Raw genomic sequence first — 27518 nt, 5'->3', positions numbered from 1 at the left:
TCTGCCAAGGGACCAGGATGACTGATCCGTGGACATGAAAGAATGAATGGGGCCATGTATCATGAGATTTTGAGCGCAAACCTCCTTCCATCAGCAAGGGCATTGAAGATGAAATGTGGCTGGGTCTTTCAGCATGACAATGATCCCAAGCACACCGCCAGGGCAACGAAGGAGTGGCTTCGTAAGAAGCATTTCAAGGTCCTGGAGTGGCCTAGCCAGGATCTAAACCCTATAGAAAACCTTTGGAGGGAGTTGAAAGTCCGTGTTGCCCAGCGACAGCCTCAAAACATCACTGCTCTAGAGGAGATCTGCATGGAGGAATGGGCCAACATAGCAGCAACAGTATGTGCCAACCTTGTGAAGACTTACAGAAAACGTTTGACCTCTGTCATTGCCAACAAAGGATATATAACAAAGTATTGAGATGAACTTTTGTAATTGACCAAATACTTACTTTCCACCAAAATTTGAAAAAAATTCTTTCTAAATCAGACAATGTGATTTTCAGGATTTGTTTTCTCATTTTGTCTCTCATAGTTGAGGTCTACCTATGATGTCAATTACAGGCCTCGCTCATCTTTTTAAGTGAGAGAACTTGCACAATTGGTGGCTGACTAAATACTTTTTTTCCCCACTGTAATTTGGTATATTACTAACTGAACCATGACTTGCTAATGTAAAGCAGCATAGAATGAGAGAAGCATATGCTGTGACCGAGCAGATCTAAAGGCCCTTCAACACACTAAATGTGGGAACTGTACGAGAACTGAACAATTGTGTATGATCTTTCGCCCTTATACATCTTTCAACGGCACTGTAAAAGGGTCCTTAAATGAGCATCAATAGACTTGTTATATTGTTGATCAGCACTCGTTACAAGCAGACATCTGCCTGTGTAAAAGGACCTTAAAAGTTACGAACTTGCTTATATACAGCAATTGACACCTTTATGTGCCTTTTCAAAAATTTTCTCGGTTAGTTGCCAAAAATCCCGAATGGGAAGTGGAGTTTTTCAAATTACCACCTCCACTTATATTTATTCAATTTCATACTAAGATCACTCATGATTATTATTTTTTTCAATTCAAGTCAGCCTTGAAAAGTCCCAATATTTCTATTCCAACATTGAAAACAAAAGTATTTTACATTATGAACCCCAAATCCAAATGCAACTCCAAGTCTTACAGTAACATTACCCACTGATTATGTACCTGAACTTCCCATAGCAGCCAATATTTACCACCTTATCTGCTTTCCTTATCAAATATAATTGGTCCAAGTGGAGATTTCAAACGTTTTACCCATTGACATATTTCTTTTTTTTTGTTTGTTGAATTTGATTTACCAGAATTGTTACATAGAAGACGCATTAATGGGACTTTTATTTTCCAGCCTATCCTTCTGACCTCCAGGATGTCAACAATAAGAGATAGACCTTTAGGGCGCAGACAGACGGCCATATTTCTCGTGCGAGGATCACATCGCAGTGCATGAACTGACCATTGGCTCTCCTGACCGGAGCATGACAGCGTCATGTATTTCTATGTAGCTGTCACACTCAGGTCAGGAGAGCCAACAGTCAGTCCAAGGATTGCGAAGCGATCCTCGCATGAGAAATATGGCCGTCTGTGTGCCCCCTTAGGGCTATGGATCACAATAGGATTGCAATGTCTGGCTACTACTCATAGCTAATGATAGTGGATGTGAAGGGGCCACACAACTCCTGCGAGCGCTTAGCCACTCCGCTGGTAAGGTGGTCAAACCCCCGCTGATCGGGAATAAATGGGGATATCCTCTGTAATATATAAAATGTGTAAAATGTTTTTTTATTATTATTTTAATACTACTTTTCTACTTATTTTTTTTAAACATCATACACCATGTTGCAATGTACGGATATGGATATGTAGTGATTAGTTGGTTACAGATGATTATTGGAAATTGAAAACATGGAGCCATTTTTTTTTTTTTTTTTACATAAACACCTTACGCTCAACGTCCTCTATAAGTGGCCGCGGTCATATAAGGGTGCAGCTTAAAAAATAACAAAAAAAAGCAAAGAGGTCTAGAGCATTGTCTTCGAGGTTACATCTCTATATATGCCTAATGTAGGTAGCAGAGTGCGCCATCTAGTGACAGAAGCCATGCAACACTAAAGGATGAATCTTTTCTCGCTCATTGTGATAAGACATATATCGCCCACAAATTAGAAGGACGAGAAAGAGATAACATATCGGAGTAATGACAGCGCCATTAGCTTCTCATTTAATATCTGCAGTGCAATAGAGACCTACAGTGATCTATATGGCGCGTTTGTTCCTATCAGGTGGTAGAGCTCAAGCTCGGAGGCAAAGATATCCCTGTAACGAGTGCCAATCGAATTGCTTACATCCACCTCGTAGCTGACTATAGACTGAACAAGCAGATCCGCCAGCATTGTCTGGCATTCAGGCAAGGTCTTGCCAACGTGGTGAACTTGGAATGGCTCCGGATGTTTGATCAGCAGGAAATCCAGGTATTGTATCAGCGCTGCGCTGTTTGCATATGGTGGGTGCCAATGTAATTGACTATGTCTAGCCAAGCACACACCTGACTTCCCGGCAAGAAGTAAGAATATAATACAGGTAAATCCCAATTATCGGAAGTAGGTTTATGACAAAATCTTTCTCCAAGCATAAAGCAAACATCCAGGTACATTAAAACGTATATAGTAGTGTCTGCAGTTACTTGTCAGTGAGACCAGGGGTGTTGGATTATTATAGCACACTAGATGGAGGGCGGTAATGTCACGATGGGGGCAGGCTTTGCAGCGCTGAGAATCTCTCCCCCCCCTCATGTGCTCACCCACCTATCCACACTCTTTTTCCCCCATGTGCTCACTTCTCCCGTCTGCGCTCTCTTCTTTGACCTGTCTACCCCATGTGTTATCCCCCTTGTCTGCTGTCTCTCTCCTTCCTGTGCTGTGTTCTCCCCTCATGTGCTGTCCCGTTTGAGCTGTGTCCCCCCTGTGCTCTGTCTCTCTCCCCCCTGTGCTCTGTCTCTCTCCCCCCTGTGCTCTGTCTCTCTCCCTCCTGTGCTCTGTCTCTCTTCCCCCTGTGCTCTGTCTCTCTCCCCCCTGTGCTCTGTCTCTCTCCCCCCTGTGCTCTGTCTCTCTCCCCCCTGTGCTCTGTCTCTCTCCCCCCTGTGCTCTGTCTCTCTCCCCCCTGTGTTCTGTCTCTCTCCCCCCTGTGTTCTGTCTCTCACCTCCCCTATGCTCTGTCTCTCTCCCCCCTGTGCTCTGTCTCTCTCCCCCCTGTGCTCTGTCTCTCTCCCCCCTGTGCTCTGTCTCTCTCCCCCCTGTGCTCTGTCTCTCTCCCCCCCTGTGCTCTGTCTCTCTCCCCCCCTGTGCTCTGTCTCTCTCCCCCCCGTGCTCTGTCTCTCTCCCCCCCGTGCTCTGTCTCTCTCCCCCCGTGCTCTGTCTCTCTCCCCCCCGTGCTCTGTCTCTCTCCCCCCTGTGTTCTGTCTCTCTCCCCCCTGTGTTCTGTCTCTCTCCCCCCTGTGTTCTGTCTCTCTCCCCCCTGTGCTCTGTCTCTCTCCCCCCTGTGCTCTGTCTCTCTCCCCCCTGTGCTCTGTCTCTCTCCCCCCTGTGCTCTGTCTCTCTCCCCCCTGTGTTCTGTCTCTCTCCCCCCTGTGTTCTGTCTCTCACCCCCCTGTGCTCTGTCTCTCTCCCCCCTGTGCTCTATCTCTCTCCCCCCTGTGCTCTATCTCTCTCCCCCCTGTGCTCTGTCTCTCTCCCCCCCGTGCTCTGTCTCTCTCCCCCCCGTGCTCTGTCTCTCTCCCCCCCGTGCTCTGTCTCTCTCCCCCCCGTGCTCTGTCTCTCTCCCCCCCGTGTTCTGTCTCTCTCCCCCCCGTGTTCTGTCTCTCTCCCCCCCGTGTTCTGTCTCTCTCCCCCCTGTGTTCTGTCTCTCTCCCCCCTGTGTTCTGTCTCTCTCCCCCCTGTGTTCTGTCTCTCTCCCCCCTGTGCTCTGTCTCTCTCCCCCCTGTGTTCTGTCTCTCTCCCCCCTGTGTTCTGTCTCTCTCCCCCCTGTGTTCTGTCTCTCTCCCCCCTGTGCTCTATCTCTCTCCCCCCTGTGTTCTGTCTCTCTCCCCCCTGTGCTCTGTCTCTCTCCCCCCTGTGTTCTGTCTCTCTCCCCCCTGTGTTCTGTCTCTCTCCCCCCTGTGCTCTGTCTCTCTCCCCCCTGTGTTCTGTCTCTCTCCCCCCTGTGTTCTGTCTCTCTCCCCCCTGTGCTCTATCTCTCTCCCCCCTGTGTTCTGTCTCTCTCCCCCCTGTGCTCTATCTCTCTCCCCCCTGTGTTCTGTCTCTCTCCCCCCTGTGTTCTGTCTCTCTCCCCCCTGTGTTCTGTCTCTCTCCCCCCTGTGCTCTGTCTCTCTCCCCCCTGTGCTCTGTCTCTCTCCCCCCTGTGCTCTGTCTCTCTCCCCCCCGGTGCCTATGCGCTTTCTCTCTCCCCCCTGTGCTCTGTCTCTCTCTCCCCCATCTGCTGTCTTCTCCTCTCATGTGATCTCTTCTTTGACCTGTGTACCCCATGTGCTCTCCCCCTTGTCTGCTCTCTCTCTCCACCCTTCTCTTGTTTGAGCTGTCTCCCCGCGCAGTAAATCAGACTGCCGCCATCTTCGTGCAGGCAGATAGCGGCAGTCACATTAAAACTGCGCATGCGCTCCTCCTGTACAAAGATGGCGGCGGTCAGTGAATCATTCGGCTGATCCCGGCGGCGGCGTGTTCGCGACGGTGTTCCGCTGGTGGTACCGCGCAAGAGGCTGCATACCACCAGCGGTTTCTATATTGAGACACCCATCACTTGAGTGTCCCAATATGGCGGTCGACGAATTTCCGCCGCTTGGAATTCTGGGATCCGGACACATCTGGGCGGAACAGGATGTGAAGACATTACAAGGTAAGTATATTATAGATTGGGTCAAGAGGAAATTTTCCAAAACCTTGCTGTTCAAATGTAGTTTACATCTTCCTCTGGGATTTTAAGTACAAGACACTTCTGAAAATGATGGTCAAAGTTTTGTGAAAAAAAAAGTGAGGTTATTTACGTATCTCATTGGAAAGTAACATTAAGGCAAAAGCAAATATGAACTGTAATAATGTGAAGTTAGATGATGGAAGACGGCTGCAATAGAATCCGAATCCGGATTGGATCCGCTTTTGGTAAGGCTGATGGCGATCGAATGCGTCTGCTTTCTTCATCTGTCTTTGTACTGCAATCTGGAACCATTTAGCTTCACAGTACTTTAATAAAACTTGCCCACAAAGTAAGTTTCGGCAGCCCATGGAGTGGTTTTTGAGTCTTAAGTCCGCCACTAATATGCGCTATTCCACCTAAATGGCAGCATGGGGATAAAAATTCTAGGCCAGTACACTGGTTTCTGTAATCTTATCTAATGTCTGAGGGAATTAATTGTATTTTAATAAGACCTAGTTTTTTTCTTCATGTACTGTAAGTTACCACTAGTCCTTTTTTACGAGTCCTCTTGAGATCAGAAGCCTTTTCAGCCAGGCTTGGGCTACAGTCTTGCATCATGTAGCTTCATAGTCTTACACTGTGATTTTCCATCATTCTTTGCCACTGCCCTGTTTTATTACTTCTTCATTGCGTTTGAAAAGTACAAAGTTTTTACCTGTGGACCTACTATGGATGAGAGTAGCATTGTGGGAATAAAATGTATTTATTTCTTTATTTTACTCACTTATATAATGCCATTAATTCCACAGCCCTTTACTGACATTACGGGCACTGTCCCCATTGGGGCTTAAAATCTATCAGTATCAGTATGTCTTTGGAGTGTGGGAGGAAACTATTACCTGAATTTCTCCCTGCAATAAAGAGGAGAAATAAAAAATAAATACTAAGTTTTATGCAGCTCTGCTGCCACTATCCCATGATATGGCCAATTTAACATCCCCAACTGGTGTAAGATCTTTCTTATAAAAGAAATACAGGCAGATCACCACTGCAGCTCCAATATCAAAGCAGCTGTATTTCTTTTATAAGAAAGATCTTACACCGGTTGGGGATGTTAAATTGGCCATATCATGGAATAACTTGGCCATATCATGGAATAGTGGCTGCAGAGTTGCATAAAACTTTAGTATTTATTTTTTATTTCTCCTTTATATTGCAGGGATATTAGTTTGTTATTAGTTTGTAAAATTCAGGTAACAATTTATAAGTCCAAGAAGGTGTTACCAGAGATTTTTCTCTAGGGGCGTGTACTTTTTCCCCCTCATGACTTGACCAATCGGAAGCATGAGGCGTCATGAAGAGGAAAAAAGGACACGCCCCCAGAAGGTCAAAAGAACATGCTTTTTCCTGTGACATGTAATGATAGATAGCCCTGATCTCTGCAGCTACAATGTATAGTACAGCATAGCTGAGTGTGATTACAAACACTTCTAGCTCCTATCTCACAGTAGACAGTGAGGGGGGGAGGGACAGCGCTGATATTGCTGTGAGAGGAGAGCTGCAGAAGTGTTTGCAGTGACAGCTCAGCTCAACTCCACCTTTCTCACACTGACTGCTGTGAGATGAAACCTATTTGCTTATATGCTTTTGATATGTTTCTTTTTCTAGGTCTTGATTTCAGGGGCACAGGTTCCAATCTGTCTTGATGATCTGAAATCCTTCACAAACTATTCAGGTATTTATTTTACGGAGGAACTAGAATATATAGATTGGTAGCCATAACCTTAAAATGTGAAATACAGTTAGACACATCAGTGACCTTAAGAAAAAAAAGTTGTACACTTGAGGGTAAAAACGGGTCAGTGGGAGAATATTAACTGATGATAGGCTCTGTTCACACTGGCGTCATGTTTTCCATTTTTACAGGATCCATGGTATATGCCACTGACTTGGTGACCCTTTTCCACAGCATAGTATATAGGGAGGAGATGCCATTTGGGATATTTTCTGTAATTTAACTCAGCATTGTCTCTTAAACCCTGTTTATAAGGTGTCAGGGCTTTTTTCTATCAATACTGGGTTATGACTGATCTTAAGAAGAGATGCATTTATTTCACAGATCACTAGTTTATAACTAAGAAATCTTAGGGACATATATCAGTAATTGAAATGGAGTTTATTTGATTAGCCTGAGACAGATATATATATATATTCACCAACGTTTCAACCCATTCGGTCTTTATCAAGGTTTATCTGCATGGAATATAGAATAAAACAAAAGGATTTTCTAATGTAATAAAATAAAATACAACATGTCTCATAACATCAAAGGGACAGAATGCAAAAAACAACTAATACAAACGACAAAATGAGCAGTTAAGGGTAAATCGGTGTAGTAAGGCAGTATTCATTATACAAGTGAGTCTTCACTGCAAGATAACTGAAAGAATTCTATAATATAAAAGGAAACATAAGTTTAGAGTAACTTTCAATCAATATGATGGCATCAAAAATATGTTAAGATATGTAATCATAAAGATCTGGACTAGCGAGCCATAGGTATCAATGGAATAACGTGGGGTAAACTCAGAAAAATATAGAAATATGAGAATCAGAAATAAAAGTATATGAGGAGAAAATTTGTAAAGAAAAGACATATGGGAAAGACAGGAAAAAAACTTATTTTACCTGTCAGGTGTGCTGGTCTGCAAGTGAGCTGTAAAAGTATATATACAGAATAAATGAGATACCAGAGAACCTCAAAAAAGAAAATAAGAGAAAAAGACCAAAAGTTGTGAGCAAAGATATTACCTTTATCTTCAAAGAGTGGATGCAGGAAGGTGCAGCATGATGTCTCATGGCGGTGTGGGCTGTAACTATGCCTTGACTAGGTTTAAATAGTGGAGGTATGCTGTAATCAGCGGTGATCCGCCGCAGCCGTGCCGAAATGAAATCAGTGCGCATGCACGAGTGAACTGTCAGCCAGAATCTGCCGAAAGGACACCAAAGCCCCGCTTATCTCCCGTGATTGTGAGGGTCGCTAATGGATCGTCGGCCGGAAAAAGCAGATGAAAGCCGAAAGGAAAACAAGAATAATGGGGTGACTTCTTTGTAAACAGCAGATGTGTTAGGCTTAGTGAATAGTGCACCCCCTAGTGAATGTCTAAGGGAATACATGAGCTAAAGGCAAAAGAGGAAAAACAGGGAGAAAGGGGAAAAAAGCAAAAAGGAAAGTGGAGAAATAGAATAGGAAACAAACAAAAAGGGGAGAGAAGAAGGGGAGGAGAAAAGGAGGAGAAAAAAAGGAAAGAAGAAAACCGAGGAAAATGAAAAAAGAAATAGGCAAAGAAAAAGAAGGAGAAGAAAAGAGAAAAGGAAAGATAAAGAATGATACCTGATGGAGCACTAGCGGACCTAAAAAGGAAGGGAAAGGGATAAAAAAAACAAAAGAGGAACATTAGTAACAATCAACCACTGTAAGTACAACCAAGGGATTACATGCATGTAGGCATCCTGGTGAAATGTGGGTAGAGAAGTGGAAACGTGCCCCATAATCGGCCTCTAAAATCAAGAGTCCACATTAACAATCTATACTCATTTCATTGTCCCATTCTGTGTTTCCATTTCAGGAGGATATTCTGCAGATCATCAAGTGATCAAAATCTTCTGGAGAGTCGTGGAAAATTTTACTGATGAAGAGAAGAGAAAACTACTGAAATTTGTGACAAGCTGTTCTCGGCCTCCATTACTAGGTTTTAAAGTAAGAGTTGCAGTATTGTTCACTTTTGTGAAACCGTAGATTCCTCTTTAATTGTGTAGATTAAAGGATGCATGAACTGGAAACTGTCATGTTTCATGCAAATAAAGGGCGTCTGTCAGCTTGATTTCACCCCATAAGCTGTTTATATGGGCTTGCAGTCCATCCATACCTTCAGCTAACCAGTCCGCTTCTCCATTAGCAAGAAATCATCATTTCAATCAGTACGCAAATGAGGCTGAAATCAAAACTTTTAGCTTCATACGTGTTTGTGAGGCTGTATGTTCGGGTCGGGAGCCCCTTTCAGTCCTGGGATTGCAGTCCATATAGGACTGACCCCATTTAATATATCAGAAGTTAGGCTAGCCTAAAGCTTTGAGGCTTTGCAACTTCAGAATATTACTCAGGCCATTTACTAACCTTCAAGGCTGAGCTCACATTTTATGGACTCTTCGTGGCCAGAATACTGATGACCTGACTTATTTTATAAAAACCTTCCTAATGTGAAAAAATTAGGAATTCTTAAATATTAATTATGTTAATTCTGAAAATAAACGATATTTGTAGCATGTAAATCCCGCTGATCGACTACAGTATACACAAGTCGTTTGGCGCTTGTTTACCACCATCATGTTATCTGCAGACCATCCACTTTTTACATGGGGGGGGTGAGCTACTGATAACTGATCACTTGAAGAGCAAAAATGTTTCTCCATTGTGGAGTGATCACTGGCATGTTTACAGGGCCAGATAATCAGTAAAGGAACATTCCTACAAATGTAACAAGATTATCTGCATTATATGCACCTTAAAGGGAACCTGTCACATTGTACATGCAGACTTATTTGTGGACAACATGGTATAGACAAGGAGCTGAGCAGAATGATATATAAGTTTGTTGGAAAAGATTCAGTATGATCTGTATTTTATTCATTGAAATCCGTGGGGTTTGTGTGTATATGAGTCCAGTGGGCGATCCTACTCTGCTACTTTTGCATGTACAGGCATGCAGGTAAGACTGTCAATCACTGAATAGAACCGCCCACTGGACTCATTCATACAAACAACAGGGATTTGAATGAATGAATAAAATGCAAGTTTTAATTAAACTTTTCCATCAAAAATTTCTATCAATCTAATCAGCTAATCCTGCTCTATAGCATCCTGCCTGCAAATCAGACACCATTTTCAACATGACAGGTTCTTTTATCCACCGATGCTCCTTATAGTTCATGACCTCCTTTATTAAAATTAAATTTCAGACTTAGCCGCACTACTGAAAGGGAAAGATCTTGGCTCCAACCCCAAATAAATAAATGTGTATTGGCCAGAATGAACACATTAGATCTGTAGGAAGCATTGAAATTGAACATGAAAGCGCCCACTAGACAGTGATTAGTGAATAATTAGACGTTCCCTTTCAGAGCGGGGTGTGGATAGGATCAGGCTATTTATGTGCTGGATAAATAGAGAAGTGAGAATGTTTGTTCTGCCCTAATCCTTTATGGATGTTTTATTTGTCTAAACGGTTTTAAATGAGTTCTGAGTAATGTCCCAACGTTATCTGTGAATAACCCGCCGCCCCTATAAATAATAACCAGGCCAAATATAGTCCACAATATATAGCACAAGTGCAAAGATTGACACAGTTTATCTATAGCACATGAATGGGTACTGTAGCGTACACAAGGGACCTCTTAATGCCTATTGTCGGCATTGGTCATTATTTTTCAATATCCATTGTTCGCCATTTACAAATATTCCTTGAAGGTGTGGAAATACGTTTGGGCTTGTGGAATGCAATGATGGATGAGTTTTTACCATGTCCTTCCAGAAACAGAAATCAACACACATTACATGATTATGAACGTTTGCTTCCAAACTGCAGATTTGTTCTGATAGTCCTTGTTCTGATCGTTTTCTGATCATTAAACCCTTAGGGATGGTTAATTTTTGGCTCTGATGACCTTTGTCTGTTTATGATTGAATAGGCTTGCAAAACTATCAGCCAAAAGTACTCATGAGTAACTAATCTCTATAGTGTAGCAAAAAAAAATAATAGTAGGACCTTGGTCCAACAGTCATGGTGGTAGTCCATGGCTGTCGGACCAGAGCCCTGCAAACCTCCTTCTACCTCCTGGCATACCCAGCACCTTTTTTGATTAATAAGCCCGGTGTGACACATGCACAATGGGTACACTAATCAAAAGAAGCACCAAGGTTCCTCGCAATTAGGAGGAGGTTCGCAGAACTCTGGTAAGGTGGCCATGGACTACCGACGTAGCCTCTTAACCAAGGTCCTGCAAATCTTTCAGCTCAACTCTACCAATCTCCCATCTACCTTTCATATCCGTCTCATATTTATGGTCAGTTTTAAGCCCCCGTCACACTAAGCGAGATCACTAGCGAGATCGCTGCTGAGTCACAAGTTTTGTGACGCAACAGTGACCTCAGTAGCGATCTCGCTACGTTTGACACGTAGCAGCGACCAGGCCCCTGCTGTGAGATCGCTGGTCGTGTCGAAATGGCGTGGACCATTTTTTGATCTTTGAGGCCCCGCTGGGTAGCATGCATCGGTGTGTTTGACACCTTACGAACGACCTTGCTGATGACTCAGAACTGAGAAGTCGTCCCTCATCGAGGTCTGAATCGTCAGAGTAGCTGCTATGTGACAGGGTCCCAACGACCGCCGACATCGTTATACAGGTCGCTACGGGTCGCCGTATCGTTGCTGCGTCGTTGGGAAGATCTGACTGTTTGACATCTCACCAGCGACCACATAGCGACGCAGCAACGATCCCTGCCAGGTCGTATCGTTGTCGGGATCGCTGTAGCCTCGCTAAGTGTGACGGGGCCTTTAAAGAATTTCTGGGAATCAGTCTGATGAAGTATATAGGCTGGGGCTGCATTGAGTTTCAGATTCAGTTTAGCTCAGCACATGGTTGACCAGTCAACTGTTTCTAAGGGGTTTGGGTAGTGGCTAAATCTACAATAAGTATTTACCAGCATCCATATAGTTAAGAAAATTTTTAAGGACTTTAATATTCATGGCCGATTTTTATGATGGTTCATCAGTTTAGATAGGTGGGGGTTTGACTCCCAGCCCCCCTCCAATTAACTGATGCAAGATCTTGTGGTCCCCACAGGTGGTACAGCTTTGTGCGTTGCGAATGGTACTGAAGTCTCTTTCTTATTCACTTTTACAATTCATAACCACTCGTGTGAGTGCCAAGAGTCTGGCCCTCTCCGATCTGATATTGATGATCTAGCCTGTTGCCAGATTACACAATACAAACTGCATACTTTAAAATCTACATCTGAATGGCTCTATAATTGGCTCAATAATCCTGATCATAAAATGAGTTCAGCAAACGAGTGAGAGAACTCATGAGTGCAATTGTAATTTTGCCTTCGCTCCCCACCCAGCCTGACTGACTGACAGCTACAGCTTGTACTGAGCAGTGGGAGATTTAGGCAGTACCAGGGAGGAAGAGGGCAATGAAGAGCTGTCAGTTAGGCTAGATGGGTGGAGATTCAGCCGGGAGAATGAAGACTGAAGAGCTGTCAATCAGGCTACATGGATGGAAATTGAGTTTATATTTTCATAGAGGATTGTAGGGCCATTCTGACATGGATTTTCAAAGTACATCAAATATAAGATATCTATTTAAAGGGGTTTTCCCGCAAACAAAGTTAATTTTAAAGTTGATTTTAATAAATACATTATGTAATAATAATAATTTCCACAATTGGATGTGTTTAAATAAAATGTTCCTGTGCTGAGATAATCTTATAAATGTGCCCCTGCTGTGTACTGTGTAATGGCCGTGTCTGACTGTGCAGGAACATGGTCTGATCATACCACAGCTCCTGGGCAGGGGAGGAAGCAAAAGAGTATACAGACATTACAGCATGGGATCGCAAATGCTGATTCTTTTTGTGAGGTAAAACATTTCCCTGCCCTTTTTAAGCAATGTTTTAATTCAAAGAAAGAATCAGCTGAGATCCCATACTGTAATGTCTGCATACTCTATTTCCCCCCCCCCACCTGCCCAGGAGATGTGGTATGATCAGACCATGTTCCTGTACGGTAAGACACAGCCATTACACAGTACACAGCAGGGGCACATTTATAAGATTATCTCACCACAGGAACATTTTATTTAAACACATCCAATTGTGGAAGTTATTATTATTCCAAGCTCTATTGATTAAAATGAATTTTGTTAATGGGAAAACCCCTTTAACCTTCGTCCGGCTGAGTAGGTACAATTGTAACTATTCCGTTTTAAAATTGCAATAACTTTTTTTCGAAAAGCCGTAGAGGGCTGAAATTTCGTGACATCTCTGCAGTTTTGGTCCAGAATATATTGGCCAAATTTCAATAAAATATCTCCACCCCCTTCCGAGATAAGGGGTCGAGATATTTTTGCATCCATAACAAGCTGCATAGGTACAAATGTACCCTCATATATTTTGAATGAAGATAATGCAAGGAAAAAAGAATAATATTTTTTTAATGATAATGCTATTTTATTATTATAAACAAGTAAAAAAACTGTTCATTTACATTATAAAAGAAAATGTAAGAAACTTTTTTTTATTGATTTTCTTCGCAAGTAATGCATGTTGTCTTTGCTACCGAGTGTTCATCGCAAATGGGTTTCACACAAACCACACCAGACTTTCTAGTCTTACGTTGTTTTCGCCTCAGGTCTCGGCAGACATAGCAACTACCAACAACAGGGGAGGGTCCACGACTACCATGAGGTATTTGAGGGCCAGCTGCTGCTTGCGATGCTACCAGAATGCATCGTCCAAGCACCATTTCTACTGCACCTCGAAGAAAATGGTTTCTCATCATCATTCGGTTTGTACTACGATCTTCAATTGCAGGCATACACAGCTGATTTGCGAGATCTTTCAGGAACTTTCTTCGTTGATCCTTTGTCCTGAAGCTTGGATTGTGTTCTCTGTAGATGATGTAGGATGCTAACCCAGTGACGTCAATAACATTGTAGAAAAATGCCAGAGGCCAACGTAATGTTTGTCGTTTCACAGTGTACTCTCCCAACATTTTATCCATAAAATCAACTCCGCCTTTTGTGTTGTTGTAGTATTTTATTATCTCTGGCTTGGCTGCTAGTGTCTCTTCAACTTCTCCCGTCATGTGCATAGATGATAGAAGCACGACTGATTTGTTCTTCTTTGGTACATATGAACAGACTGTTGCATCATGATTGTAGGCAAAATTTGTCGAGTTTACAGGCCTTTCTTTGGCAGGCTGCATGTTGCTAGGTAAGAACCTTTTGTTTTTTCTCACTGTACCAACTAGTGTCATGTTCCAGGAGTTCAATACCTTAGCTAGTTCCATGGTTGTAAAGAAGTTATCGGTGGTGACATTTCTTCCAGAGCCTTTATACGAGCTCACTAGGTCCAATACTGTTCGTTCACCAATGTTTACTTGTCGAGGACCATCAGTTGGTTTCCCAGTGTAGAGCTGACCTTGTAATGGGTAGGCGTTTGACGAGTCACAAGCCCAGAAAATCTTTATGCCATATTTAGCTGGTTTTGAAGGTATATACTGGGTAAATTTAGTATGGCCTCTAAATGGAAATAATTGCTCGTCGACGGTGATACAATTATATGGCTTGTAGGCTCTCTCCAGATTTCTGTTCAGCATTGTCCAGATGTCCCGTATTGGTGCAGCTTTATCTATTTGCACACGTTCTGCACGTGTATTTTCGTTGTCAAATTTGATAAATCTGAGTATCATCTTGAAGCGGTCACGAGACATGGCTGCACGTATAAGAGGCAGAGCAGCAACATTCCACATTTCCTCCAGATTCTCTTTGTTGTCTCTGTGCAAACCAGCAGCAATTAGTATGCCCAAAAATGCATGGAGTTCAGTTTCAGTAAATTGCTTGAATGTTTTTTGTGGTGGCCGTTCAGAAGAATCAGGAAAACGTTGTACCAGTTCGTTGTACCAGTTCGTTGTTGTAAGCATCACAAACTCTCTTGGCCTTTCGATTAGTTTCTCGTAATATGATGTCACACATCTCGGGAGTCATGATTGACTTGAATAGCTCTTTTGCTGTATACAGGTTGCTGATTGCTGCAGGGCCACCTCTTTGTTGTAGGACATTACGAGATTTTGTTTGTGCATTTGGCAGTTGATCACTACACCATTGAGTTTTATCCTTGGCAGTCCAAATGTCGCCTGCACTTTGAGGCACAGACTCATCCTCAACACTTTCGTCTGAGTCGTATTCTTTTTCCTGCTCTATGACCATTTCTTGTTCAATGTCTGAATCTTCTTCAGTAACATCCACTTGTGGTACATAGTTTTCATCATCAGATGCAACATATGGTTCTTCCTCATGCTCAGAATCAGATTCTTCTATCATTCGCATTATTTCGTCAGACGTAAATATGAAAAAATGAAAAATAAATAATTTTCCGAAATACTACACAATACTACATTGGCTTTTCACAAAATTATACTAACCTGCAAACACGTTTTCTTGGATTATGGCGGAAACTAGATCCAGCATCACTATCACTCATGATGACTTTGTAGATGAATTTTGGCTTCGTAATTTAGTTCAGTAACACGTGGCAAGTAGATTGAAACTCGATTCTAAAGTGCAGATAAAAAAGTAAATTATTTCTAGTGATAATTATTTATAAATGTCATTTATATATTATGTAAACCGTATACGGTTTCAGAATTTTCATTCCATCTTCGACTGTTTTTTCGACCAATAGGAAAATTGTAACAGAGCCACCATCTTTATTTTGTGCTGAATATAAGTAAAACATCGTAAAACAATATGTAGATACTAATTATTATCCATTTTTCGTATAAAAATCATACCTATAGTGATAAGTTTCATACAAAATATATGTAAGCCAAGTCCAGGCTCAAAGACAATTTCTGACTGTTCTGTCCCCACATAAGGCGAATGAAGGTATAACTGGCTGTTAGATGCTGTGAGACTTTCCTACCTTCGTATCCAATAAATTGAAGACTTCACAAGCCTAGAAATGTGTGTGCTCACAGCAATGAGATGAACAGCAAAATGGCTACTGAGAGGAGGGAGGCAAGAAGAGAAGTAGAAGCCACTCCCAGTTTGAATCAACTTAATTGACAGCAATATAAGTGAGCAGTAACAACACTGGCCAATAGATATCAGCATAACATTTGTAGCTGAATGAACTTTAGTTTCTGAAACCAAGTAAAGGAGAAAGTCTTCCCACAGTGTAGGTATATATGAAGGTACAATTGTACCTCTGCAGCCTGTTAACGTTGTAAAATTATGCAGCCTGATGAAGGTTAATGATGTATACAATTTGACTTGTGAAATCCTGTGATAGATTCCTAGAAAATCCCATTAGAAAACATGGTTACAATTCATTGGACGTGCACTTAGAACCAGGAGACTTCTGCAAGAGAGAAAAAGTGGTACTTGAAAGTCAAATAAAATTCTAATACAATTGTTAAACCCCCAGGTAGTGAGACTGTGCTCCACCTTCAGCAGTTGTACATAAGACGAGCAGTCGCAGTTGTCTGCCAGAAAAAAAACATCTTACGTGGTCTTCAGTCTGTATATAGCAGGGAAGCACAACCTTTTTTAGTCCAAAGGCCATATTGTCATACTGAACCAATCACAGGGCTGCAATAAAAATTAAAGGGGCATTACCTTCCCTGATATTTATGGCATATGGAAACTGTATGCTATAAATGTCTATTATCTGCATATTCTACTTACAGCTCTCCTACCTCCACCAGTCAGCACACATTCACAGAGTTTTTAGACAAATTTAAAAATAGATTCTGCTCCAAAATCCACATAAAAAACTGCTTCAAATATTCCCAATTAATTTAGATGAGAAAAAGGTCCTATAGTGCACACATTTAGTTTTTCATATTATTTTGCACATTTCCTATTCAAATCAATAAGAGTATTTGAAGCAATTTCTTCTTTGAATATGGATTTAGAGTAAAATCCGCTCCTAAATACTTCTCAGGAAACTACGGGAACGTACCCTAATGAGGAAGAGGGCATTTATGCACATGGCTTTCCACAAGAGCTCATGGGATTTGTGCTCACTGCCATATGTTTCACAACTTCCAATCTACAGGGTCCAAATTGCTTACTCCTTTATGACTTCCTCCTGATGTAATAGGCATCCACAGTGCACCACTAGTACTTACCAGTCCGTTCTATTTGTGTGTGGCTGCTCACAAACAGTTAAAGGGGTGGTCCGAAGTCCTGCATAATTTTCCTCCTAAATCTCTAGTGCCATAATCTAAACTATTTTCTAATATACTTGAATTAAAAATTCCCTATTCTTCCCTAACTACACTACCTAACAGCTTTTCTAATTTTTTTTTATTTCCTTTTTGATGATGCTTTATTTGAGAATCCCAGTGCATGCAGAGATGTTCAAACGAAGCATCAAATGGGGCAAAGGCTGTGGTCACTGACACAGTTCCTGCCTCCTCCCTGAAACGAAGAGAAAAAAATTACTTTGGACGTTGAACCACCCCTTTAACCTGTCAGACAAGCATTATTTTATCCATGAGGTTGGGACCACACAAAATGGCATTGCGGGCCGCAGGTTATGCACCCCTGGTATATAGGAATAGTTGTTAGCATGGACATCTTCTCACTGGTGATGCTCTGTGTAGTGCTACATTGTGTGTCCTGCTGCCAAGCTGGTGTCTGCTGCCAAACTGGTGTCTGCTACCAAGCTGGTCTCTGCTACCAGTCAGCAGACACCAGCTCAGTGTACCATTCCATGGAGCATCACCAGCGAGGATTTGATCATGTCGCCAACCATTCCTGATTAAAATTCATGACAACTGCAGTGAAAAGGACTACAGTTCTCCTAAAAATGACTACAGTTCTCCTAAAAATGACTACAGTTATCCTAAAAATGACTACAGTTCTCCTAAAAATGACTACAGTTCTCCTAAAAATGAGGTTTACGCCCATTAAACCAGTTTGATTGCAGAGAGTCTGGCTACTGAGACCCCTTATAAAGTGGAAGGTGGGTATATGTGATCGAACATGTAAATGGCATTAAAAGATATTAAAATTATAACGTCTTAAATTTTCACCAAATGTTCTCAATCATGAGCGTTATTGTTAAAAAAAATTCCCCCTTACAGTAAGGCACTTATGTTCAACCCTTCGGTAAATGAATATTAAGTATTACTCTGCTGGCAGTAGTCACTACTTTAAGGCTAAAGCGAGCCGCATCCCTGACAAATCTCCGACATTATTTAATGTTTGTAGACTCTGGATATCACAAGGTTACACCATTAACAAATTAAGAGCCCATTTGGAGCCAGATTAAATGTTACAAGATAGCATTTTCTAAAACTAATTAAAGCTTAATAACTTTAATAAATTAGGTTGCCGTAGATACAGTGAAAAAACCTACATTTGTATTCGAGTGAGTAAGATCGCGAAGTTCCCAGTCAGGTCAAAATAATAAATGGTTTCTCTCCACTGGTGAACTGTTGTCTCCCGCTTGTAATGCGTTTCATTATGCAGTTCTCACTGTGGCCAGCCACTCGTTTTACGGTAGCACTCCATCCTGTTACATTACTGAACCTTGGAAGTGGAAAAAGCCAATAACCTATGTAGAGATGGTCCCGAAACGCAGCAATTTGGCAGTGGGATGTATTAAAATGGTTGCCTTCTTCTGTGTTAATAACTTCATGGAAACATTGTCTTTATGTCAAAGTTACAAAGGTTTAATATTATACTAAATAACATTTTATAACGGGGAGATTGGACTGCCGGTAACTGAAAATCATTGTAAAGTATTGAAATTATCTAGTACTTATAAATAACTCTGAATACTTGATGTCTAGGAAGGGCAGATATGGAAGCATAGTCCTACGATTTCTCATCCACTCCCCATCTTGAAAGGCACCCCTCCATTCTCATAGTATGAAGGGAACCTGGTAGTATATTCATGTTGCCCCAACTACAGACAACGCGTTTGAGACCCTGGTTGCGTTATTGCAGTCGCGTATGTTTTACGCTGAAGCGCTGCCGTGCTACAGAGAAAGCATACTTTAAAAAGCCGTTATTTGAGACACATTATCCACGACCGGCTTAACCATGTGAGACACATCGGCCATGACCGGCTTAATCATGTGAGACACATCGGCCATGACCGGCTTAATCATGTGAGACACATCGCCCATGACCAGCTTAACTATGTGAGACACATTATCCACAACCAGCTTAATCATGTGAGATACATCGTCCACGACCGGGTTAATCATGTGAGACACATCGGCTACGACCGGCTTAATCATGTGAGACACATCGCCCATGACCAGCTTAAGTATGTGAGACACATTATCCACAACCGGCTTAATCATGTGAGACACATTGTCCACGACCGGCTTAATCATGTGAAACACATCGGCCACGACTGGCTTCACCATGTGGGACACATCGTCCACGACCAGCTTAATCATGTGAGACACATCGTCCATGACCGGCTTAACCATGTGAGACACATCGTCCACGACCGGCTTAACCATGTGAGACACATCGTCCATGACCAGCTTAACCATGTGAGACACATCGTCCACGACCGGCTTAACCATGAGACACATCGTCCACGACCAGCTTAACCATGTGAGACACATCGTCCACGACCGGCTTAACCTTGTGAGACACATCGTCCACGACCAGCTTAATCATGTGAGACACATCGTCCACGACCAGCTTAATCATGTGAGACACATCGTCCACGACTGGCTTAACCATGTGAGACACATCGTCCACGACCGGCTTAACCATGTGAGACACATCGTCCACGACCGGCTTAATCATGTGAGACACATTGTCCAAGACCGGCTTAACCATGTGAGACACATCGTCCACGACCAGTTTAACCATGTGAGACACATCGTCCACGACCGGCTTAACCTCGTGAGACACATTGTCCACGACCGGCTTAACCATGTGAGACACATTGTCCACGACCTGCTTAACCATGTGAGACACATTGTCCACGACCGGCTTAACCATGTGAGACACATTGTCCACGACCGGCTTAACCATGTGAGACACATTGTCCACGACTGGCTTAACCATGTGAGACACATTGTCCACGACCGGCTTAACCATGTGAGACACATTGTCCACGACCGGCTTAACCATGTGAGACACATTGTCCACGACCGGCTTAACCATGTGAGACACCTCGTCCACGACCGGCTTAACCATGTGAGACACATTGTCCATGACTGGCTTAGTCATGTGAGACACATCGTCCACGACTGGCTTAGTCATGTGAGACACATTGGCCACGACCGGCTTAATCATGGGAGACACATCAGCCATGACTGGCTTAGTCATGTGAGACACATTGGCCACGACCGGCTTAATCATGGGAGACACATCAGCCATGACTGGCTTAGTCATGTGAGGGACATTGGCCACGACTGGCTTAATTATGTGAGGGACATTGGCCACGACCGGCTTAATTATGTGAGGGACATTGGCCACGACCGGCTTAATCATGTGAGACACATCGTCCACGTTTGGCTTAATCATGTGAGACATATCGTCTGGGACCAGTATTTTTTCATGAATGACTCACCGAAAAGGACATAAAATTGAAAAATCATCACAGAAAAAAAGGCAGACATACTTACCAACACCAAGTCATAATATTAATGCACTGCAGGATGCAGCAGCCCCGATTACAAAGACACAAAATACTGATGAAATAACCACTCACATGTCCGCCATTTATAGAAGGGGTGGTTGCCTAATATTATAAATGCACACGTGTAAGGCTTTTATAGGGCACCAATCACACAGATAAGTGTAGTGCATGATGGCTTATAGCCTGTTAGTGATGCCTATACTCTTAGGGCGCAGTAAGACGGCCGTATAAATCGGAGTGAGATCGAAACGCAGTGCACAGACTGGCCGTGCTCATCCATATCGATCAATCTTGAAGGTACCGTTGCTTGTCGTCATTGGGACAAAATATGATGACTGCTAACCATTAGGACTAGACACTATTTTATCCGCCATTTACCAAGTAGTGGGAATTGCAAGTGTTGTAGGTGTTGAGCTCACCATCCTCTCTTCTCATTTCTAGGAGCTGTATCCTGCCTTCTGCATCCATAACGGAGGGTTGGATCTGGAGCGACTTCCCACTGCAAGCACCTGCATGAACCTTCTCAAGCTTCCTGAGTTTTATGATGAGAACCTTATGAGGAGCAAACTGCTTTACGCTATCGAATGTGCTGCTGGCTTTGAGCTCAGCTGAGTTGAGCCTAAACTTCCAACGCAGGATTAAAAAACTGGTGCCTAAATAAATAATTCCCCATGAAATGGAGATGTTTCAGGAATCCTGGCTTTATTACATCAATAGTAGATTTGGAATTTGCCATTGACTTTCATTAAGTAAAAATAAAAAAAAATAATGGCTGTTTGATTGAGAACAATTTTCCAGAAATAAAAGCACTATTTAATAATGTGACCAGTCTGCAAAAATTAACCAAAGATGATCACTTGGCTTAGTGCTGTTTTGGATTAAAAAAAAAAACTCCAGAAGCTGGTGGTACGTCTATACATCCAGCAGACTGGAACCACAATGGCATAAAACGGTCCGGATCATCCAGAATAAAGACGCCTCTGCCATCGATACACCGGAGAGAAGCGCGGTCAGCCAATCCTACCTGCATCAGAATCAGGACAAGAATATGAACTGTCCCCACTGTGTTTCCTTCGCTGCCTGCTCCTTTGGTTGGTAATCATCAAGTGTCGTTTCTAGTATTTTTTTTTCTTTCTTTTAAAAAGACCCCTATGGAGAGGTTGGACTATGGATTTTAAGTGATTCTGTACAAGGTACATCACGATGACTAAGATAAAGTTGTGAATATACAAAAATTTCTTTGCTTCGTTCTCATTACTGTACAGATTTTTTTTTTTTATCAGATTTTTTTTTTGTCATGTAGTACCGTCCACTGTCATAGCTATGGAGGAGAGTATATGGTAACGTCTATTAAATATTATTTCAGACTCAAAATCTGCTCTGTCAGCCTTTTGTTAATTTTATCCTCCTCCACGATATCACTTGGAAAGATGGCAGTGTCACGCAGACGTGTTGCAACCCCCATTTATTATCATTACTTGTGATTATGGCGACGGGACATAGTGATTTTATCTTCCTTAGTCTCAAGTCATCATGTAACCCAAGCTTAAATCCTTAAAGGGAATTACCACTACTATTATGTTGAGGTCTGACCTTTAGTATAAGTTATCAATGTGAGATCCGCAGTGATCAACTGTTACCAGCTCCAGCAGTGTCCAGATGTCATCAATATACGAAGAAGAACACCGCAGCATCATCACAGCGTTCAGTGGCCACTTCCAGGTATGACCAATGAGCTTGTGACTGGTAGCTCATTAATATAATTGTAGATCAAAACCCCTATAAATTGTCCTCGGATGTGGAGGGGTTTTTTTTTTTTTTGTTTGTTTTTATAAATATTTGTTATTCAGGGCAACATTTAAAGGGACTCTGTCAGCACAGAATGACTGCTCAAACCAAGTCCCGCCGCTCGGTGCTTCATGGCGGGACCAATCATTTATATACACCTTCCCACCTACTTGCTTTCCCTCAATCTCCACTCCCCTCTTCTTTTTTGATTGACAGCTCTACCTTCATAGAGAGAGAAGGAAAGAGATAGATGGAAACTAGTGATGAGCGCAAGTGCTCATTACTTAAGTTTGCCTAGTGTGCTCCGGTATGCACTGAGTATCGCGGGTGCTCGAGTGACATGTTCAAGTCCCAACGGCCGCATGTTTCGCGGTTGTTAGACAGCCACAAAACATGCGGGGATTGCCTGACGAGCACGGGTCGAATAGCCGTGAAACATGCGGCCGCGGGGACTCGAACATGTCACTCGATCTCCCGCGATACTCGGTGCATAACCGAGCACCCTAGGCAAACTCGAGTAACAAACCCTTGCACTCATCACTAATGGAAACCAATCAGCTGGGAAGATGTATTTAAAAGATTGGCCCCGCCATGAAGCACCGAGCGCCTGTAGTTGGTTTCAAGAGAATGCCAAGAGTGTGCAAAGCAGTCATCAAAGCAAAAGGTGGCTACTTTGAAGAACCTAGAATATAAGACATATTTTCAGTTGTTTCACACTTTTTTGTTAAGCATATAATTCCACATGTGTTAATTCATAGTTTTGATGCCTTCGGTGTGAATGTACAATTTTCATAGTCATGAAAATACAGAAAAATCTTTAAATGAGAAGGTGTGTCCAAACTTTTGGTCTGTACTATATATACCGGTATGTATATTTATATCTATACACACACACACACACACACTGTAACATACCTTGCGGCGTCCTTGCATAGTGGTCCATCTCCCACTGTGCAAGAGCGCGCACTTGATCTCCAGTCCAGTCTGCTCCTAGCCTGTTCCTTCCGCCTTCTAGGGGCAGCATACCTAGACCCGCTCCTGTATCTTGCTACTGTGTCTGTTCTTGTCTGAATACTCTTCTAGCCTGTTTCCTGTTTTTCTCTATGTCAGTACCTTTCCTTTTTCTGCATAGTCTGAACTCGTACCTAACTCCTGTTCGTTGTCACTGTACTTCCGTTTGTGAGTTTGTGGTCCACTCGCTACTTCACTGCAAGTACCCTGTGGGTATCTGGTTCTGCCTTTCCCTTCCTGTCTGTTCCGTGTGAACAGAGCCCTGTCCCCTCTGCCCTGCCTCGCTCTCCGCTCCTGCGGTTCTCGCTCTGCTCTGACCCTTTGCACGCTGCTCCGGCAGTCTCGCTCTGCTCTGACCCTTTGCTCGCTGCTCCGGCAGTCTCGCTCTGCTCTGACCCTTTGCTCACTGCTCCGGCAGTCTCGCTCTGCTCTGACCCTTTGCTCGCTGCTCCGGCAGTCTCGCTCTGCTCTGACCCTTTGCTCGCTGCTCCGGCAGTCTCGCTCTGCTCTGACCCTTTGCTCGCTGCTCCGGCAGTCTCGCTCTGCTCTGACCCCTTGCTCGCTGCTCCGGCAGTCTCGCTCTGCTCTGACCCTTTGCTCGCTGCTCCGGCAGTCTCGCTCTGCTCTGACCCTTTGCTCGCCGCTCCGGCGGCCTCGTCCTGCTCTACTCTTGCTCACCGCTCCAGGCGGCCTCGTCCTGCTCTACTCTTGCTCACCGCTGCAGGCGGTCTCGTCCTGCTCTACTCTTGCTCACCGCTCCAGGCGGCATCGTCCTGCTCTACTCTCGCTCACCGCTCCAGGCGGCCTCGTCTTGCCCTGCTCTCGCTCACCACTCTGGGCGGCCTCACTCTGCTGTGTTTGTCCGCCACATCTGTGGTTCTGTTCCTGAGTTCCAACCTGCTAGTGCCTCCCTGTCTGCACTCTAGCCGTGCTTGCCTGTACCCCCCTGCCTGCATTCCCGCCTGCCTGCATACCAGTCGTGCCTGCCTATACCCACCAGTCTGTGTGCCAGCCTAACCTGTCTGTTCCTGTATTCCCCTGTGTGGGTCAACAGCCGTGTCCGGGGTCTGTCCTGGAGTAGCACCTGGTCCCTCTGCTCGGTTCCTCCTTGGTGCACTGGCGTCGTATGCCGTCGTGCGACCCTGGTCGGATCGGGTGAATACTTAGTTACGCCCCTCCAGGCATTCACTCTCCGGCACGGTCCGGTGGAATCACTACATATACACGCACACGCTGCTCAGCCCGGGCGTGTGCATTACACACACACACACACACATATATACAGTATATACATACATACAGAGTGTTTTAAAAACTTATGCACAGCCTTCTAGGCCGCTGTAAGAGAGGCATTAAAGATGGTGGCTTTAGTTTATATTGGGGAGACCTGTGACAGCATCCTGAATAGATTCTGTGCCCAATATAGAATAAAAAATAACACTATGGCTAAATAAAGCTGTGATTGGCACAAGAAATGACAAACAGAAGACTAAGGCAAAAGGGTATTGATGAGGCATGAAAGGGTTATTCCCACAGTTGCATTATTTTTCACAAAGCACAGCAGATGCATGCTTATTGTTAATATATAGATTAAGCCCATCATAAAATGTATTTAATAATAAATTTTAGATAGCGCCAAGATATACTGCAGCACTTTACAATTCAGAGGGACATGTACAGACAATACGATAAATTACACAGTAAATACATAATTTTACAATCTATCAGTTTCTTGTACCTTTGTGTACCTCTCGGTGCATCCAGTTTTACGTGGCTGAATAGGTGGTCCTATTCTTATCTGCTAAAGCTAGATTCTTGGGGAGGCTGTATGTATAAAATAAGTCAGATTTAACAATTAGTCGTATTGGCACAAATAAGTAAATATATGTGTACATTATTATAAGACTACATTGTGATTTTAGGAATAAAACCCTACCTAAATTCAAGGTCGCGAAAATTGAGACAGAGAGGCTTCTTACCAAAGATTATAAGAAGAATCAAAAAAATATTCCTCAGCTATATAAACACTGAGAGCCTCAAAAATGATAGGGTTGGTCCCCTCAAAAATAATCTCAGAGAACTGGTGGCAGAGCATTAGGGAAAAGCCGATATAATAAACGCCTTCATCTCTACAGTATTTACACAGGAACATCCCACCACAGATGACAAGGTCCATGAATTCTCCATTAAATTAACATAGCAGAAAGTATGGTGCCGACTCAAAAACACTAAAATAGACAAATCACCAGGCCATGATGGCATACACTCCCGAATACTGCAGGAATCAAAGGGGTATTCCCAGCTCCAAGATCCTGTCCCAATATGTAGTAGGTATAATAATAATATTAGCAAATACCTTCAATTAGAAATATAGTATAGTTCTTCTGATAAGCGATGTCGCTTTCCCCATGTGCAGGCATTGCAGTAGCTTAGGTATCCATGGTTACAACCACTCCTATAGTGACCGTTAGTTATTAGTGGTCGTAACCGTGGTTATCTAAGCTACTGCAATGCCCTGCACATGGGTTAAGCGATATAGCTTATCAGAAGAACTATATATCTAATTGGAGGTATTTGCTAATAATATTACACAAACACCATATTGGGATAGGATCTTGTAAATAGGAATACCCTTTTATGTGCCATAATAGACTATTATTTCTGATATTCAAGGATTTAATAATAATAGGGCCTGTTGTAGAGGACCAGTGCAAAGCAAATCTAGTGCTAATATTCAAAAAGGATTGAATTTATAGGCCAGTAAATTAAACCTCTAGTGTAGGCAAAATCTATCAGGGTTTTCTAAGAGATGCTATCCTGGAGTATATGAATAAAAATAACCTCATAACCCAACATCAACATGAGTTTATTAGGGATCGGTCCTGTAAGACTAATCTGATCAGCTTCTATGACGAGGTAAGTTTCAGAATGGACCTGGGTAATGCCGTGGATGTTATCTATATGTAGAGAGATTTGGTGTGCACTTGGCGTATATAGAGGTGCAGGTTCAACTGGATAGCCAGAGCAATAAACTGTGAAGACTCAACCGCACTTACACAAAGAACTTGAAATTTTAATGCTGGTTTTTATTGATGCAAAATAATTCACACTGGTGCTGGGAAGTGGGACAGAAAGCGACAGGCAGTGTTTGACGTTTCAACCCGTACCGGGTCTTTTTCAAGTTGTTGCTATGAGGAAAGTGGAAATACAGTTATATGAAAAAGTTTGGGCACCCCTATTAATCTTAAGCTTAATGTTTTATAAAAATTGGTGTTTTTGCAACAGCTATTTCAGTTTGATATTTGTAATAACTGTTGGATACAGTAATGTTTCTGCCTTGAAATGAGGTTTATTGTACTAACATAAAATGTGCAATCTGCATTCAAACAAAATTTGACAGGTGCATAAGTATGGGCACCCTTATTATTTTCTTGTTTTAAATACTCCTAGCTACTTTTTACTGACGTACTAAAGCACTTTTTTGGGTTTTGTAACCTCATTGAGCTTTGAACTTCATAGCCAGGTGTATGCAATCATGAGAAAAGCTACTTAAAGTGGCCACTTGCAAGTTGTTCTCCTGTTTGAATCTCCTCTGAAGAGTGGCATCATGGGCTCCTCAAAACAACTGTCAAATGATCTGAAAACAAAGATTATTCAACATAGTTGTTCAGGGGAAGGATACAAAAAGCTGTCTCAGAGATTTAACCTGTCAGTTTCCACTGTGAGGAACATAGTAAGGAAATGGAAGAACACAGGGACAGTTCTTGTTAAGGCCAGAAGTGGCAGGCCAAGAAAAACATCAGAAAGGCAGAGAAGAAGAATGATGAGATCAGTCAAGGACAATCCTCAGACCACCTCCAGAGAGCTGCAGCATCAACTTGCTGCGGATGGTGTCACTGTGCATCGGTCAACTATACAACGCACTTTGCACAAGGAGAAGCTGTATGGGAGAGTGATGCAAAAGAAGCCATTTCTGCAAGCACGCCACAAACAGAGTCGGCTGAAGTATGCAAAAGCACATTTGGAGAAGTCAATTTCTTTTTGGAAGAAGGTCCTGTGGACTGATGAAACCAAGATTGAGTTGTTTGGTCATACAAAAAGGCGTTATGCATGGTGGCAAAAAAACACAGCATTCCAAGAAAAACACTTGCTACCCACAGTAAAATTTGGTGGAGGTTCCATCATGCTTTGGGGCTGTGTGGCCAATGCCGGCACCGGGAATCTTGTTAAGGTTGAGGGACGCATGGATTCCACTCAGTATCAGCAGATTCTTGACAATAATGTTCAAGAATCAGTGATAAAGT

The 27518-nt window shown here is 42.9% G+C and overlaps 1 protein-coding gene across 1 annotated transcript in view; it reads left to right on the top strand.

The window, feature by feature from the left end:
• UBE3C (ubiquitin protein ligase E3C) overlaps positions 1 to 21652 on the top strand; it is a 150022-nt gene extending 128370 nt beyond the window's left edge. Inside the window, exons 21-24 of the mRNA XM_073677688.1 lie at positions 2327 to 2515; positions 6618 to 6684; positions 8579 to 8709; positions 20857 to 21652. Coding sequence (XP_073533789.1) covers positions 2327 to 2515; positions 6618 to 6684; positions 8579 to 8709; positions 20857 to 21027 — 558 coding nt within the window. The 3' untranslated portion in view covers positions 21028 to 21652. The remainder of the gene's footprint in view (positions 1 to 2326; positions 2516 to 6617; positions 6685 to 8578; positions 8710 to 20856) is intronic.
• Positions 21653 to 27518: the final 5866 nt, after the last annotated feature.

Source organism: Phyllobates terribilis, unplaced genomic scaffold, assembly GCF_046119375.1.
Source record: "Phyllobates terribilis strain yellow unplaced genomic scaffold, ASM4611937v1 Scaffold_4__5_contigs__length_816908805, whole genome shotgun sequence".
NCBI classification, from domain to species: Eukaryota; Metazoa; Chordata; class Amphibia; order Anura; family Dendrobatidae; genus Phyllobates; species Phyllobates terribilis.
Note: the sequence above shows the minus strand (reverse complement) of the source record. Positions and strands in the feature narration are given on the sequence as shown.